Raw genomic sequence first — 16383 nt, forward strand, 5'->3', positions numbered from 1 at the left:
CGCGTGCAGGCCCCAGGCCACTGGGACCCTGGCTCCGAGGCTGCCGGCCCGGAGTGGGGCACGAGGGCAGAGCGCCCTGGAACGCAGCGGCCGCGCGCCGCCTCCCTTGCCGCGTGGACTGGACGCTAACGGTGCGGGAGGCGCACGGGACGAGGGATGCGGGGACCGTTGGCGCGGACACGGGTGGTGCCCAGGCCGGTGCGGGGGGTGGTGGAGACACCGCGCCGGGAGCGCCGAAGGGCTCTCCTGGCAAAATTGATGGAGTCAACCTGTGCATTCCGGGCTTGCCAGGTGAAGGGGTGTGCTGCATCGCACGCGCTTAGCGAAGCAGGGCTATCCATGGCTAAAAGAGAAAAAAAAATCAAAAGTATTCGATTAAAAAAAAATAGAGGCCGGGCGTGGTGGCTCACGCCTGTAATCCCAGCACTTTGGGAGGTCAAGGCGGGAGGATCACAAGGTCAGGAGTTCAAGACCAGCCTGGCCAACATGGTAAAACCTCACCTCTACTAAAAATACAAAAATTAGCCAGGCATGGTGGCACATGCCTGTAATCCCAGCTACTTGGGAAGCTGAGGCAGAAGAATTGCTTGGACCCCGGAGGCGGAAGTTGCAGTGAGCCGAGATTGCACCACTGCACTCCAGCCTGGGTGACAGAACGAGGCTCCATCTCAAAAAAAGAAATGGAGTCTCGCTATGTTGACCAGGTTGGTCTCGAACTCCTGGCCCCAAGCCTCCCTCCTCGGCCTTGCAAAGTGCTGGGATTACAGGCAGGAGCCATTGCGCAGGGCCCAAAAGTATCTATCTTTTGAAGAAGTATCGATGTAATCATCATGGGAAGGGTCAGAGCTTTGTTGTGCTTCTTTACACTTACCTTCTGGTTTGGTACTATTTTGAGTATTCACTACTCTTGGGGGTGGTAGGTAGGTCGGGCCTCAGTTGGGGCCAGCTGGAGGGTGGCGAGGTGGCAAGCCTTCAACACCTTCAGAAGCCTGGTCAGTAAAGGTGGTGTGCGTTGGCCTGTGGAGAATGACAGCAACAAGGGCCTGGCCCAGAGGCAGCACACTTTCTCTGGACGCATCCCTAGGCCAGCCCAGAGCCTCCCAGTGGGAGCCTCCATCTGGAGTCAGGGTTTCTTTTCCCCCACCCCCACCCCAAGTGGAGTCTCTGGGTCCTGCCCAATGCCCAGTGCTTCCGCCCTCCATCAGCCCACTCCGAGGTCCGTTCCTCTCCTCCCGGGTCCGGCGGCTTCACTCTCATTAACAATAGCATTTATTGGACCCCTACTGGAGACAGGTTGTTTTTTGAAAGGTGGAAAACTTGTGGCTCAAAGGCGTTAAGTAGCTCAGCCCTAGGTAGTAGCAAGTGGCAGAGCGGGGATCTGAACCCTTTCCTGAGCCTGGGTGCCTTTTGGCTCTTGGCCCTCCCTTGGATCCTGAGCATGGTCTAGAAGCCCTAGACATGCCTATCTATGCTCCAGTGCTTAAAAGCCGTATCTCCATGTCCCCTGGGGCTGGCCTGTGGAACCTTAGAGAAGGCAGGCTGCCTTTTGGCCCTGTCTTAGCACTGCCATTCCCTTCAGCTCCTTAACACTCTCCTTGCCAAGGGAGCTCAGCAGTCCCCACTTAAGTCAGGGAAATCGTGAAAAAAATTTGAGCTGGGAGTTGATGGCTTCCTAAGGCTGCTGGATCACAGCCACATTATAGTTACTGAAGGAAGTCTCCCTTCTGGAAAAACATGGCCAGGGAGATTAGGTTGACCAAACCAGCACCCTTCTTCTCTCCACTTGCACCCCAGGTGGTCTTTCTTGCATCTCAGAGATAGGTAGCAAGTGGCTGCCCCACAGCACCCAAATCCTGGAAGATAAGCAAGCTATGTTGTCGTCTGCCCAGAACCCCTGCTCTCTAGGTCCCACTGCTCCCAACAGTTAGGTAGTGGGAGTCCTAGGGAGTTGGAGAAAACCTCATTGGACGCACTTGCAGGGTAAGCAACCTCTCCACCACCAGAAGCAGTCTTGGACGTGGCTCTTACCACTGTGATTGCCATCCCTTGCCTTCTTAAAGGGTGTAGAAGATCCAGGATCTTCTTGCTTCCTAGCTAAAATGTGTTCAAAGAGGTTGGAGACACAGCCTCAGGCACTGGGTGTGGGGAGGCCTATAGACCTCCCCAGCATGAGGGTGGGGCGGATGAAGGAAGATCAGTGTTTCCTCCATAGCCACACTCATGGCCCCTGGGCACCCCCTTCAACCTCATGATAGCCAGAAAAAAGAAGAGCAAAGAAACTGTGCCTAGGCCAATTTAAAGTTGAAAGGAGGTGAGCACAGTGGCTCATGCCTGCAATCCCAGCATTTTGGGAGGCTGAGGCGGGAGGATCACTCAAGGCCAGGAGTTCAAGACCAGCCTGGGCAACATAGCAATATTCCGTCTCAACAGAAAATTTAAAAATTAGCTGGGTGTGATGGTGCATGACTGTAGTCCCAGCTACTTGGAATGGTGAGGGGGGAGGATCACTTGAGCCCAGGAGGCTGAGACTGCAGTGAGCTGTGATTACACCACTGCACTCCAGCCTAGACAGCAGAGACCCCAGCTAAAAAAAAGGTTGAAAGGCCCAGATTCTCACTAGGGTTAGGCAATACATCAGGGGTCTACTTAGCTCTGTTAAAGCTTATTGGTCTCTTACCAAGACAGGAAGTAAGCCAGGACAACTGGAGGTTTCCTTGGGTCTAGGCAACTACCCTACCAGAGAGGCTTCTGGGGAACCAGGCTGCTAAAGAGTTGACAACGGCCACTTTCACTTTTGTGGGCACAGGGCTGAGAAGAAGGAAAAGGAGCAAGAGAGGCTCTCTTGGACTTTCAAAACATGGCTTTAGGAGTTGCCACTCAGGATGCAATCCTTAGACTCAATCTGATCCCTTTGTTAAAACGGCATAATGTTTATTTACAATATTGGTACAGTTTGAGTGACAAGTCAGGACTTACACAAAAGCAAAAACATTCTTTTTGAAGTGAGTGGCAGGCAGTAGACTTTCTCTACACCTGCCAGAAGCAAGACAGACAAACAGACCTATAAACATTATGAACTAGGCAGATGGATACTGGCCTTTTTGCTTCTTGGAAGGAACTGAAAAAATGCATAAAAACAACCTTGGGTGCTGCACCCTTCAACACTGAAACTACACTGTGCAGGGAGGAGGGGCCCACTGAGGCAATTCCCCAGCACAAGAAACAGTGTGAACCACCAAGAAATCCTAGTTGGTAGGACAAAGCCAATGTCTTAATGCCTGGCCAAGATCTTGGTTCAGAGGCACTGCCTCAGCTGAAATTGGAGACAAGGCCTTAGTCTTGGTCCCAATCGCTACAGAGGCTACTCGGGTGGAAAGATACCCTTCGGTTTTCTTTGGTTGGCTTTTCTCCCTGCTGTGTGCATTGACATCTTCGCGGGGGTTTCAGCGGCTACGTGTGGGGAGGTGGTGGCAAAGTGGCTACAGTGTGATGCAGTTTTAATAAAAATTTTATTACACAGCCATAATGTAATCAACACTTCTCCAAATCCAAATGATACTAAATACAGATCTACATGGTGGATCAGAATGACTCCAGCGAATTATCTGGATTCTATAATTTTATGTTTTTTAAAACCAGAAATCAAAAAAAAGTCCAAGTTCATCATGATAGGAGAGGTCCCAGCAGCTCCAGGACTCTGCTGAAGTCCAGGCAATGTTAACAGTCTGTGATTCCACATTTACACAATAGTCTATAAAGAGTTTCGGCCAATGGACTATTCAAGTATATATGATTTTAACGAGTCCATCGCCACTCCTTTGCCCAAGTGAACTGTGTCACAGCTACTACATAGCTGTGTTACAGTCATATTTAGCAATTTTACAATCATAATACTCCTTTAAAACCATCCATTGCTGCTTTAAAAATAAAAAAAAAGTAAACTAAGTTAAAGCGACACTGAGGCTCTACTAAACCCAGAAGTTACCAAGTTCATTTTTATGTTTAAATACAACTTACAAGTCCATGATTTCCCATCGTCCCCCTTCCTTGTACGAAAGCAGGGTGAGGAAGTACAAAGCAGAGCTTTCAGATTCATCTCTCGTGGAGATCGGAGCTCTCAGCTGTTCCTTTAGCTTAGCGCTTGGTATATATAGTCAGCTGTACTTTGTTCTGAAAGATTTGTTAAATGCCACTTTTATTTACACTTGGAGCTTTACACCTGAGAATGATTATCAAGCAGTCAGCTTATCTCTTTTCAAACATTTCATAAAGACATACACACACCTCTGCTGGCTTTGCCCTAGCTGCACAACAATATATATGCTGACCATATATATGTATACACACACAAAACTGCACATGCTTGAAAGATTTGCAGCCTAAATCCTTTTGAGACGGAGTCTCACTCTGTCACCCAGACTGGAGTGCAGTGGCATGATCTTGGCTCACCACAACCTCCGCCTCCCAGGTTCAACGGATTCTCCTGTCTCAGCCCCCCGAGTAGCTGGGATTACAGGCGTGCGCCACCATGCCCGGCTAAGTTTTGTAGTTTTAGTAGAGATGGGGTTTCACCGTGTTAGTCAGACTGGTCTTGAACTCCTGACCTCAGGTGATTCACCCGCCTCAGCCTCCCAAAGTGCTGGGATTACAGGCGTGAGCTACCGTGCCTGGTGTAACCTAAATCTTTTTGTGTTTGCTCTCCACATTCATATTCAGAAATTTCTCTTAAAAACAAAATGTAATTCTTGCCAAAACAGCAAAACAGAATCACTAGGAAGAGGCTGGTATACTGGGTGAGAAAAATAAGTTCTACGTTCAGCCAAGAAGCTGTGGGCTGTACCCATGGGATGAGCAAGACATTCACTGCCCTCCCTGGTACCTGGCCATAGGCTTCCCTCCCACACCTGCCAGGACACAGCCTGCAGGTCAGGGGGCTAAACTGGGGAGTTTTCTCCAAAGTTGGAAAGGGATGGGGAAGAGTAGGTGGGAATGGGGAAGTTACACAGCTACAGCAGTCAGGCCTGTTTAGTAAGAAGAATCACATTTAATGAGTTTCTTTCTTGCAGTTTCAGATGCTCAAGTACAGCTGAAAAAAATCTGAAACAGCTATAGACCCACGACAGACTGATACAAAGAGTACTGCATTTTAAAAAAATGATAAAAAAATCCACACACTTACACACACACACACTCTCGCTCTCAAATTAGACACACCCCCCCCCAAATGTACACTTTTTGGAAACTAAACTGGTTTTGAAACCCCTTCTTCCAAAAAGAAGGGCAGAAGAGAAAGATGAAGAGAGGAAGGAGGACCGCAGGTGCCCAATCCCGCTCCCTCCACAAGGTCAGGTGCCGAATGTTCAATGGGTGGGCCAAGGCAGTCTGTAGAGGAGACCGCCTGGTGCTGCTGCTATTGCCCCAGGGGCTCCAGCAAGATTCCCAGCTCCATGGTAATACTGAATGCGTGCAGAGTGGCCAATGAACTGCGCGGTTAAAAAAACAAAAGGCAAACACAAATCTAAAGACATGGATAAAGCCCAAGAGAGCCCAGGCCCACACTGAGTGGGGCCCTGGGGGAGGGGAGGCTGGTGGGAAATGGTGTGCAAACAAGGGAGGTCTATACAGCAAATGGTTTATATTACAGATGACTGGCAGTTTAGAGTCTCTTCCCAGTTCAACAGCTGCTCCAGCCCAAAGAGGCTAAATCAAAGGAAAGGAGGAAAGGTGGGACGCTGCGATGGGGCATGCAGGGTCAGAAGCAGCAGGCTGGGGGTGCTCAAATAAGCCCTCGTCGTTTTTTGTAGTCTTCCAAGTTCAGAGATCTCCTTGGAGCCCCATCCTTGGCTGGCGGAGCCTTGGAGGTGATGGCTAAAGCCTTTGACTCTGTGGGAAAGAAAAGCAAATTGGCAGCTGAGGTCTAACAAAGTCCTCTTAGTCCTGTGCTGCACTCCTGCAGGCAGCCTCCTGACTGTGGCCCTGTTCCCTCTCACCATACCCGCAGCCTGTCTTGGCCTGGCCTGTGGATGCTGCGATGAGCCAACATTCCCCTTTCTTCCCTAAAAGTGGGCTTCCTTGTTGCCCCAGAGAACCATGGATCCATCTGGTTCTCAGCCCTCACCACCTGCCCCACCCTCACATACCTGAGCTGGGAACTTGTAAGTCAATCTTCACATCAAAATCATGTACTTTGAACAGATCTTCTGAGAGGTCACTGGCTGACTTAGAATTCAAATCTTTATCTTTGCCTTGACCCTGGAATGTAAAGAGGAAAACTAATGGTTAAGAGCATAAATGCAAGTGGATTTCAAGCAGCAGCAGCCACTAACGGTACAAAGCTCTTATTTGAGTTCATTAGATTTTCCTACTAAGGCCCCTTTCTGATTCCTTCTCTCAGAGGGAGGCCACAGACAAAGAGCTTTCTCTCCTGAAGGCTAAAAGCACAGAGAAGAGGGCAGGCTTGTGTCTGTGGTATGAGTATAGAAAGGGTGGGCTTAAGACAACGGGTCACTTCCTGACCTAAGATTTCAGAAGTCCTGAGACCAGTTAAACTCCAACAGGAAAAGACTTAACTTGGATGGAAAACTACTTTTTTTTTTTTTTGAGACGGAGTCTTGCTCTGTCGCCCAGGCTGGAGTGCAGTGGCGCAATCTCGGCTCACTGCAAGCTCCGCCTCCCGGGTTCATGCCATTCTCCTGCCTCAGCCTCTCTGAGTAGCTGGGACTACAGGCGCCCACCACCACGCCCAGCTAATTTTTTGTATTTTTTAGTAGAGACGGGGTTTCACCGTGGTCTCGATCTCCTGACCTCGTGATCCGCCCACCTCGGCCTCCCAAAGTGCTGGGATTACAAGCGTGAGCCACCGCGCCTGGCCTTTTTTTTTTTTTTTTGAGATGGGAGTCTCGCTCTTGTCACCTAGGCTGGAGTACAATGGGGCAATCTTGGCTAACTGCAACCTCCCCGTCCCAGGTTCACGCGATTCTCCTGCCTCAGCCTCCTCAGTAGCTGGGATTATAGGAACCTGCCACCACGCCCAGCTAATTTTCTTTCTATTTTTAGTAGAGATGGGGTTCTACCATGTTGGCCAGGCTGGTCTCGAACTCCTGACCTCAGGTGATCCGCCCACCTCCGCCTCCCAAAGTGCTGGGATTACAGGCCTGAGCCACTGCGCCCAGCAAGAAAACTGCTTTTAAATGTTCCATTTTCAACGAGCTTTCACTTTTACAATGTCTGATCTTTGTATGTTATCTCTCCTCCTGTGAAGCTGGCAGGGTATATAGTAGTACCCTCATTTTACACAGGAGAAAAGGGGATGCTGAGGGCTAGAAGCCAGCTGCCGAAGGACATAGTCAAGGCCCTAGGTAAGTAGTGGTGTTAGGTTTGGAATTAAAGTTGTCTGTTGATTATATCTGTAAATAACTGGGATGGAGAAGGGACTCCAAGAGGGACTCCCTGTTCCTCAAGGTGGAAAAATCAAGCCCAAACTATACAAGGTACTTGTTCGGTGTCTCAGCCAGCAGCCTCACTCAGCAGGCAACAGGGTGGTACCACACTTGCCTTGCTCATTTCCTTTGGAGCATCTGGTAACACTCCAGAACCGTATTTTGCATTCAGCTGGGCCAAGATGGCAGCTTGAACAGCTGGGTCTCTGGACTGAGAGAGAAAATAACTCATTTTAGAGATTGTTTGACACTGACAGAGTCCTACTGCCAGATTCTTTCCCACCTACCAAACTAACATCACAAGCACCACAGCCGACCCATCAGCAGCTAGTGGGGTTTTCCTCAAAGGCAATTACAAGCTTGAAAGCCAAGCCCAGCCCAGCCAGGCCCTAGCTAAGGGATACATTACTAATGTCTGCTGCACTGTAAACCCACCCTGATACAGGAGGATCAGTCACTAGGTTTTTATAAATCCATGCCACGTTTTCACTACCTATATGCCCTATAGCAAGACAAAAAAGGAAGTATCCAGACCCAAGAGCTCCAGACAAGCAAATCCCAGCTAAGAAAACATTATTTTTAACTTCGTTATTAATTTCCTAATGGAACTCATTTTGTGTCCCAGAATCTAGGTCCTGACTAAAACGTCCTCTTTCGGCACTCACATTAGAAACGATGGTAGGCTTGCACTGCCGCCGAGTAAACGGATCCATCTGTTGGTTTTTCATGTTGTGACTTTCAGCCTGAAACAGAAAGCATGCACCACACAACTGTACCTCCATCCCCCTCCTCTCATTCACCATAAGCTCACAGGCAAATAAGTCTTTGCACAGGACTGAAAAAAAAAAAAAAGCTATTATCCTTTTCCTTTTTTTTTTTTTTTTTAATTTTTTTTTTGAGATAGACTCTCGCTGTGTCACCTAGGCTGAAGTGCAGTGGCAGAATCTCAGCTCACTGCAACCCTGCCTCTCAGGTTCAAGTGATTCTCCTGCCTCAGCCTCCAGCAGCTGGGACTACAGGTGCAAGCCACCACACCCAGCTAATTTTTTTATTTTTAGTAGAGACAGGGTTTCGCCATGTTGGCCAGGCTGGTCTCAAACTCCTGACCTCAGGTGATCCACCCACCTCAGCCTCCCAAAGTGCTGGGATTACAGGCGTAAGCCACCGTGCCTGGCTAATTTTTTTTATTTTTAAAATGGATTCTCAATCTCTTGCCCAGGCTAAAGTGCAGTGGCCCGACAGCTCACTGCAACCTCCGCATCCCAGGTTCAAGTGATTCTTGTGCCTCAGCCTCCCAAGTAGCTGGGATTACAGGCGGGCACCACCATGTCCGGCTCAGTTTTGTATTTTTAGGAGAGACAGGGTTTTGTCACGTTGGACAGGCTGGTTTCAAACTCCTGACCCCAGGTGACCCACCCGCCTTCGCCTCCCAAAGTGCTGGGATTACAGGCGTGAGACACCGCGCCCAGCATATTATCCTTTTCCCTTCAAGAATACCAGAGTAGATATGGGGGAAACAACCAAGAAACAGAAATTGAGAAAAAACAAATACCTGTGGAGTAGAATCTAAGGATGGGAAGAGGTAGGACAGGGCAGAAGACTGCTGCTTTTCATTATGAATAAATTATATCGATGTACGTGGACATACAGAGAGAGTGTGTATATGTTAAGTGCCTATGTTATTTCAATAATTAAAAAATAAACTTAGGCAAGATGTAGAAAAGATGTCATGGTTTATTAATTAACTTTGTTTTAGTGATTCAGATAAAGTTTTCTTACCACAAGGGCCTTCTCAGACTCTACAATGTTCCACTCCCGGTTCCGCTGGTTGATGTAACTGTGGGGTGAGTAAGAGGGATGAGTCAGTGGCTGTGAAACAAGGGAGGGAGGGAACCACTGAGCCCTGAACCCAGATATCTATGGGGTCAGTGCAGCACAGGGTGTACAGGCCACAGGCTTGCCTGATAATTTTGGCCAAGGTCTGTGGGCCAAAAATAGGCTCCATAACACACCTGATAGCAGATATGTTCTTGGTCCGCTGGCGGTCCAGGGCCTCTGCCCGTTCCTCCAGCTCATTCAGTTGATCTTGGATTTGTTTGGCCTTGTCCTGATCCCCCAGGTCCTCAGCCATGGCCTACACACAGAGAGATGTGTGAGTGAGTTCTTGGCTACATACAACTGACTCCATATCAAGTATCCCCTTACTTCCAGCACAGGCAAAGATATCCCATGTGGTGAGCAAAGGACAGGAGATGTGGAAGAATATTGTATAAGTACTTTACAAATACAAGATATAATTTATATTATAGTAGTACACGGTACAATGGGGAACACCTTCCCATATAACTACCTGGCTGTGGGTCCCTGGTGGCAGTAGAACCCCAGGCCTCATAGGGTGGCTAAACCACCATAACGAGGCCCACCCCAACCCAATGTGAAGAATGGAAAATCACCAGCCACAGGTGGCCTTGACAGTGTCATCTGTCTGTTCAGACTCAGTGTTAAATACCACCCCAGGGTCTATTTTATTACACAGGAAACTGAAGTGACTAGAAAGTAAGAAGACTGGCATGCAGAAGATCAGTTTGAATTTAGGGAATGGAAAATGGCCAAGGAACGTTGCCCAGGTGCCAAGAACACACTGTGTTGCTTACGATCGAGCCCAGAATTTTCTCCCAATCCTGCCACCGCTAACTTGGCAGAGGACGAACAAGTTTGATTTCCACATCTCCTTACAGGATGAGGAAAGAGGCTCGAGTACAACTCCTTACCTTTTCCTTCAGTAGCTGAGTCTTCTTCATAGCGTAGTTGGGTGGAGCTTTTCTGAACCTTTCTTTCTCTTTTACAATCTGTGCCAGAGAGGAGATACCAGCAGTGAGGTATTCCTAAGCTATTTTTGTAGACAGGCTAAGTGAGCCCATTTTGGATGCAAACAGCTAGTTACAAGGGGGCTGCTCTTCCTATAGCAGTGTCATGCCCCAGAGAGAGAGAGAGCGGGTTCATTCCAAGGGATACTATGCTGCTTCCTGGGTCACGGAGATTCTTCTGGGACAGTCTGAAGGAACATGCACCAAGAAACAGCAGCCCAAGGGCCTGGTAGTGTAAGGCTAGCCACTGTCCAAGAGAACAGAGATCAAATAATTTTACCAAGATGTTTTAGAGAAGGAAAACTCTTGAAGGACCAAGCCTAGCAGAATACAGATCCCTGAACCCTAAATACACTTTAGTGTATGTAGCCTCATTTGTTGTCTCATCTGAACTCTGAATACACTTCAGTCTATGTTAGCCTCATCCGGAGAATGTATAGAAAAAAGCTTGATGAACTATAAAAAATAAGGTAGTAATATTAGTACTCCCTCATTTTCATGCATAGCTAAAAATGTCAAGATATAGGGAAATAAAAGAGAATCATGTTCTTCTCTCAATACTGGTTCTTGATGAACCTCCGGGCTCTGGGGCACCAGGTTTCTTACCTCTTCAATGTCCTGATCATTGAATTTATAATTAAGAGCTTCTTTAATAGATAACTCCTTTTTATTGATTTCATCTAGAGTGGGCAACTGCATGCCAGCAGAGAACATCTGGATCAAAAACACGATAAAAGATTATTAGTAAGGGATTTTGGAAAGATATTTTCTCAACGTGCACGAACAACTGCTAGGTAATCTCTAGCCACGTACCGCTTCTTTCCACTTCATAAACTCACTTTCGGTGAATTCTTGGTTTGAGACAAACTCTAAACGGAACACGCGTTGGTCATTGCCATGCCTACATAAAAGAGAGACAGCATCTCCAAGAAATGTGCATGTTGACTGTAGTACAAGCAAAGTAACCTTACCAGACTATGTACCACCTATATATACCTATTGCAGTGGTTCTCAATCCTAGCTACCCTATAAAATCATCCCAGGCTGTTTTAATGAGCTGCCAAGATTGAGATCCCAAAGCTAGCACTGGAAACCAAATGGGCTTGGTCAGTGCTTCAAAAGTCAATTTACAATAAAATCCATTACAGTCAACATCGACAATATGCAACAGAGCCTGGGATAGGCGTACATGCCTGTGGTCGCAGCTCCTCACGAGACTGAGGTGGGAGGATCACCTGAGCCCAGGAGTTCCAAGCTGCAGTGCACTATGATGGCACCTAGAGCAGTGCCTGGCACACTGTACATTCGGTAAATATTTGCTGAGTGAATGACACTTTCATTGTATTGAAGAGGAAATGAAGTCCATAAAAATGATCTTTCTTGTCACAGATGAGGTTATGAGATGGAGCCAGAACCAGAAGCAAGCCTCTTGGCCATGCTTGCCAAGGAAATGCCAGCGAGGCTCTGGGAAGGTCTCTCACAACCCGACATTTCCTTTCTCTGTGTCCTACCCCTTCATATATTTGGTTCCCTCTAGAGGAGAGAATATCCTACCTTCCCTGTAGACAAAGATGGAATACAAGTCTCCCTCTAAGTGTACCTTGTGGGGATTGCATACATAGCGTTCATGGTAACAAGGAACATCACACAGAGAGAATAGCAGCCCCCAAAGCCAGTGCCTGTTTGAAATGGAAGCAGAAGCTGCCCCAGAAGTGCCTCCTACCGTAGTTGCAGCCCTTTGTTTGTTCTGGTGCCGCCTAGTTGGTAAACTTTGGCGGTTTCCACAACACCCGTAATCTCAGCGACCTAAGTGAGAGGACAGAGACACTAGTCAAAACCAGACTCTTCCAGAGCTTTCCACAACACTCTTCCTTTGCGTCTCTCTACCTGAATGCAGACAACTGATCGAGTGCTGAGTGGAGCCCACAGCTGCCAGGGGTTCTGGGCACCTTTCTCAGGTTTAGAATCCAGATGGCCAAGCAAAGGGAGCCTTGTGCCCAGGAGGAGCAAGTGCCAGCAGAGGAGGAGCCTGGTGGGGCCCACTGGAAGCTTTTCCTCCAACTAATTCTAACTTACAAGGGATGTATTTGGGATATCACCAGTTGATTTTTATCAACCAAACGTGAAGACCATGTAGGTCAGTTTCTGTTGCCAAGCGTTTCAGGATATGGCATGGCTGCAGGTCCTCATACAAGGGGATAACCCACATAAAAACCAGAAAAGAATAAAACAAAACAAAAACAAACCAGGCTGGGTGCCGAGGTTCAGGCCTATAATTCCAGCACTTTGGGAGGCTGAGGTAGGAGGATTACTTGAAGCCAGGAATTTGAGACCAACCTGGCCAACACAGAGAGACCCAGTCTCTCTCTCTCTTTTTTTTTTTGTTTTTGAGACAAAGTCTTGCTGTCGCCCAGGCTGGAGTGCAGTGGCATGATCTCGGCTCACTGCAACCTCTGCCTCCCTGGTTCAAGCATTCTCCTGCCTCAGCCGCCCAAGTAGCTGGGACTACAGGCACGTGCCACCATGCCAGGCTAATTTTTTGTATTTTTAGTAGATGGGGGTTTCACCACGTTAGCCAGGATGGTCTCGATCTCTTGACCTCATGATCCGCCCACCTCCCAAAGTGCTGGGATTACAGGCGTGGGCCACCACGCCCAGCCGAGACCCAGTCTCTACAAAAAAGAAAAAAAAATTAGTTGGGCATAGTGGCGTGCACCTACAGTCCTAGCTACTTAAGAGGCTGTCGTAGGAGGATCGTTTGAGTCCAGGAGTTCAAGGTTGCAGTGAACTATGATCACACCGCTGCATGCTAGCCTGGGCAACAGGGCAAGATCCTATCTCAAACAGGCTGGGCACAGTGTCTCACGCCTGCAAACCTAGCACTTTGGAGGGCCAAGGCAGGAAGATAGCTTGAGTCCAGGAGTTCCAGGTTAGCGTGGGCAACATGGTTAAGACACTGTCTCAAAAAAAAAAAAAAAAAAAAGCCCAACACCTGGGCTGGGCACGGTGGCTCACGCCTGTAATCCCAGCACTTTGGGAGGCCGAGGAGGGCAGATCTCGAGGTCAGGAGATCGAGACCATCCTGGCTAACAAGGTGAAACCCTATCTCTACTAAAAATACAAAAAATTAGCTGGCGTGGTGGCGGGTGCCTGTAGTCCCAGCTACTCGGGAGGCTGAGGTAGGAGAATGGCGTGAACCCAAGAGTGGGAGCTTGCAGTGAGCCGAGATTGCGCCACTGCACTCCAGCCTGGGCGACAGAGCGAGACTCCGTCTCAAAAAAACAAAACAAAACAAAAAACCAACACCCAGCACTTTAGGAGGCTGAGGCCAGAACATACTTGAGGCCCGGAGTTTGAGACCAGCATAAGAAACAGAGAGAGGCTGTCGCTACAAAAAATTTTTTTAAAATCCCAAAGTGAGGCCAGGCATGGGGGCTCACACCTGTAATCCCAGCACTTTGGGAGGCCGAGGCGGGCGGACCACAAGGTCAGGAGATCGAGACCATCCCGGCTAACATGGTGAAACCCCATCTCCACTAAAAATACAAAAAATTAGCCAAGCGTGGTGGTGGGTGCCTGTAGTCCCAGCTACTAGGGAGGCTGAAGCAGGAGAATGGCGTGAACCCAGGAGCCAGAGTTTGCAGTGAGCAGAGATCATGCCACTGAACTCCAGCCTGGGCCACATAGCAGACTCCGTCTAAAAAAAAAAAAAAAAAAAATAGCCAGGTGTGGTGGCGTGTGCCTGTAGTCCCAACTACTCAGAGGCTGAGGCATGAGAATCGCTTGAACCCAGGAGGCAGAGGCTGCAGTGAGCCGAGATCGTGCCACTGCACTCCAGCCTGGACAAGAGGGTGAGACTCTGTCTCCAAAAATAAAAAACAAAAAATTAAAAATAAGGCCGGGCTCAGTGGCTCATGCCTATAATCCCAGCACTTTGGGAGGCTGAGACAGGTGGATCACCTGAGGTCAGGAGTTCAAGACCAGCCTGGCCAACATGGTGAAACCCCGTCTCTACTAAAAATACAAACATTAGCTAGGCACGGTGGCGGGCGCCTGTAACACTAGCTACTCGGGAGGCTGAAGCAGGGGAATTGCTTGAACCCCAGAGGCGGAGGTCGCAGTGAGCCAAGATTGTGCCATTGCACTCCAGCCTGCGTGACAAGAGCGAAACTCTGTCTGAAAAAAAAATAACAAATAAATAAAAATAAAAATAGGCCAGGTGTGGTGGCTCACGCCAGCACTTTGGGAGACCGAGGCAGATGGATCACAAGGTCAAGAGTTCAAGACCATTCTCGCCAACACAATGAAACCCCGTCTCTACTAAAAATACAAAAATTAGCCAGGTGTGGTGGCATGCGGCTGTAGTCCCAGCTACTTGGGAGGCTGAGGCAGGAGAATCACTTGAACCCGGGAGGCGGAGGTTGCAGTGAGCCAAGACCACACCATTGCACTCCAGCCTGGGTGACAGAATGAGACTCCATCTCAAAAAAAAAAAAGGTAAAATAAAATATAAATAAATAAATAAATCCCAAAGTGTTGGGATTACAGGTGTGAGCCACTGTGCCCAGTCCACCTAGACCACAGAAGCAGTGCTGGAACCTACATAATAACCTGTATTAGTTTGGAGGGTTTTTTTTAACCTCAATGCAATTCCCTGGCATAGAAGTCACTCGGTATGCAACATGAAACTTTTCATTCATTGGTTTTTCAAATGAACAAATCTTTTAGATTATGTAATTCCTAATGAACACTTCATAGATGCCTCCCTTCTGCCTTTTATACTGAAGGGGGAATAGAGAAAATTATTCTACATCCAAATCTTCCAGGCCCTTGGGCTCCAAGTCCTCTTCTTGGCGACAAGTCATGAAGGATTCCTGGGCACCTCACTGCTCTATGGGGATCCCACTTGGAGTCTACTTTCCATCAAATGCTGACAGAAGAGTGACAGATTTTTTTCAATAGCTCCTGCCCTCAGTTGAGCCTAATTACACTGAAAGCATGAACAATTGTCCAAGGGAAGAAATACCAACCCGGTAAACTGGTTTGCTGTTGTGGTTTCCAATGCCAATCCGCACAAAACATCCTGTGACAGTTTTAGCAAAGAAGGGCATGTGACACCAGCGTTCTAGCTTATGCCGTGATAATCGAACCCGATTCAATTCTTCAGGTAAGGAAACTGGTTGGGATTTTGGAGGGATCTCTTCTTTCCTAAGAGGAACAAAGGGGCACTGGAAAAAATGTTCATCATAAAAACAGAACAAGACAGAGAAATAATATCAACTCCTCAAAACTTAACCAAAGTACGTGTGACTAGCCTAGGAGGAGAAGTAAATGAAGCACCAGCAAAGACTTGTAATAGGATCCTGTTCCTGACCAGTAGCGTGAGCTGTTTCAAATGAGGCTGCCATCTTAGATAACCCATCAGAGTTAAGAAAATGAATGAAAGCTCCAGGCCAACCTGAGAATGACACGAAGTCAGTTCCTATCTTCCCGGCCCAGGTGAAATGTCCAAGCGTACAGGCTAGCAGCCAAATGAATGGGCTGATGTGCTGGGGAACTCGGTTCAGCAAACCAAAGGTAACCAAGTCAGAGTTAGTGGCTGAACCAGGGAGATTTTGGAAACGACACCAAGCTCTTCCTCAAAAACCCACCTATCCTGCCTACTAGACCAAAATGTACAAGAGCTTACTCCTCTTCTTCATCAGACGACGATGTTCGAGATGAGCGGTCTGACTTTTCACTGGATTTGTCATCCTCTTCCTCCTCTTCATCATCAGAGTAGACCTCACTGGTTTTTAATGGCTGTTTTTTGGCAAGGAGCTCAGCTAGAAAGAAAGGAGAGATGTTTACCTAGGTTTTCTCAACAAGAAAATTAATTCATCCTTGAAAAAGAACTTGAAATGGAAGAGGACTCAAATACACAGCTCTGTCCTCTCTAGACTGGATTGTGCTAACTGGGGGTATATACAGAAATGAGTTAAAACACAGAGTTAAAATTATTCAGGTGCCAAATATCAGGCCCCAACAGATGAAAAAAGGGCTGGGAGATTGATACTAAGTGGGCAGAAAGGGTCACT

At 48.0% G+C, this 16383-nt stretch overlaps 1 protein-coding gene across 1 annotated transcript in view; it reads right to left on the minus strand.

The window, feature by feature from the left end:
* Positions 1 to 2910: 2910 nt before the first annotated feature.
* The window catches only part of RTF1 (RTF1 homolog, Paf1/RNA polymerase II complex component), a 71065-nt gene continuing 57592 nt past the window's right edge, over positions 2911 to 16383 (minus strand). Inside the window, exons 7-18 of the mRNA XM_003266753.4 lie at positions 15996 to 16131; positions 15337 to 15514; positions 12030 to 12112; positions 11120 to 11207; positions 10913 to 11020; positions 10211 to 10288; positions 9452 to 9573; positions 9219 to 9276; positions 8105 to 8182; positions 7555 to 7650; positions 6141 to 6252; positions 2911 to 5883 (exon numbers count right to left, since the gene is read on the minus strand). Coding sequence (XP_003266801.1) covers positions 5777 to 5883; positions 6141 to 6252; positions 7555 to 7650; positions 8105 to 8182; positions 9219 to 9276; positions 9452 to 9573; positions 10211 to 10288; positions 10913 to 11020; positions 11120 to 11207; positions 12030 to 12112; positions 15337 to 15514; positions 15996 to 16131 — 1244 coding nt within the window. The 3' untranslated portion in view covers positions 2911 to 5776. The remainder of the gene's footprint in view (positions 5884 to 6140; positions 6253 to 7554; positions 7651 to 8104; positions 8183 to 9218; positions 9277 to 9451; positions 9574 to 10210; positions 10289 to 10912; positions 11021 to 11119; positions 11208 to 12029; positions 12113 to 15336; positions 15515 to 15995; positions 16132 to 16383) is intronic.

The sequence above is a fragment of the Nomascus leucogenys genome, chromosome 6 (genome assembly GCF_006542625.1).
Source record: "Nomascus leucogenys isolate Asia chromosome 6, Asia_NLE_v1, whole genome shotgun sequence".
Lineage (NCBI taxonomy): Eukaryota > Metazoa > Chordata > Mammalia > Primates > Hylobatidae > Nomascus > Nomascus leucogenys.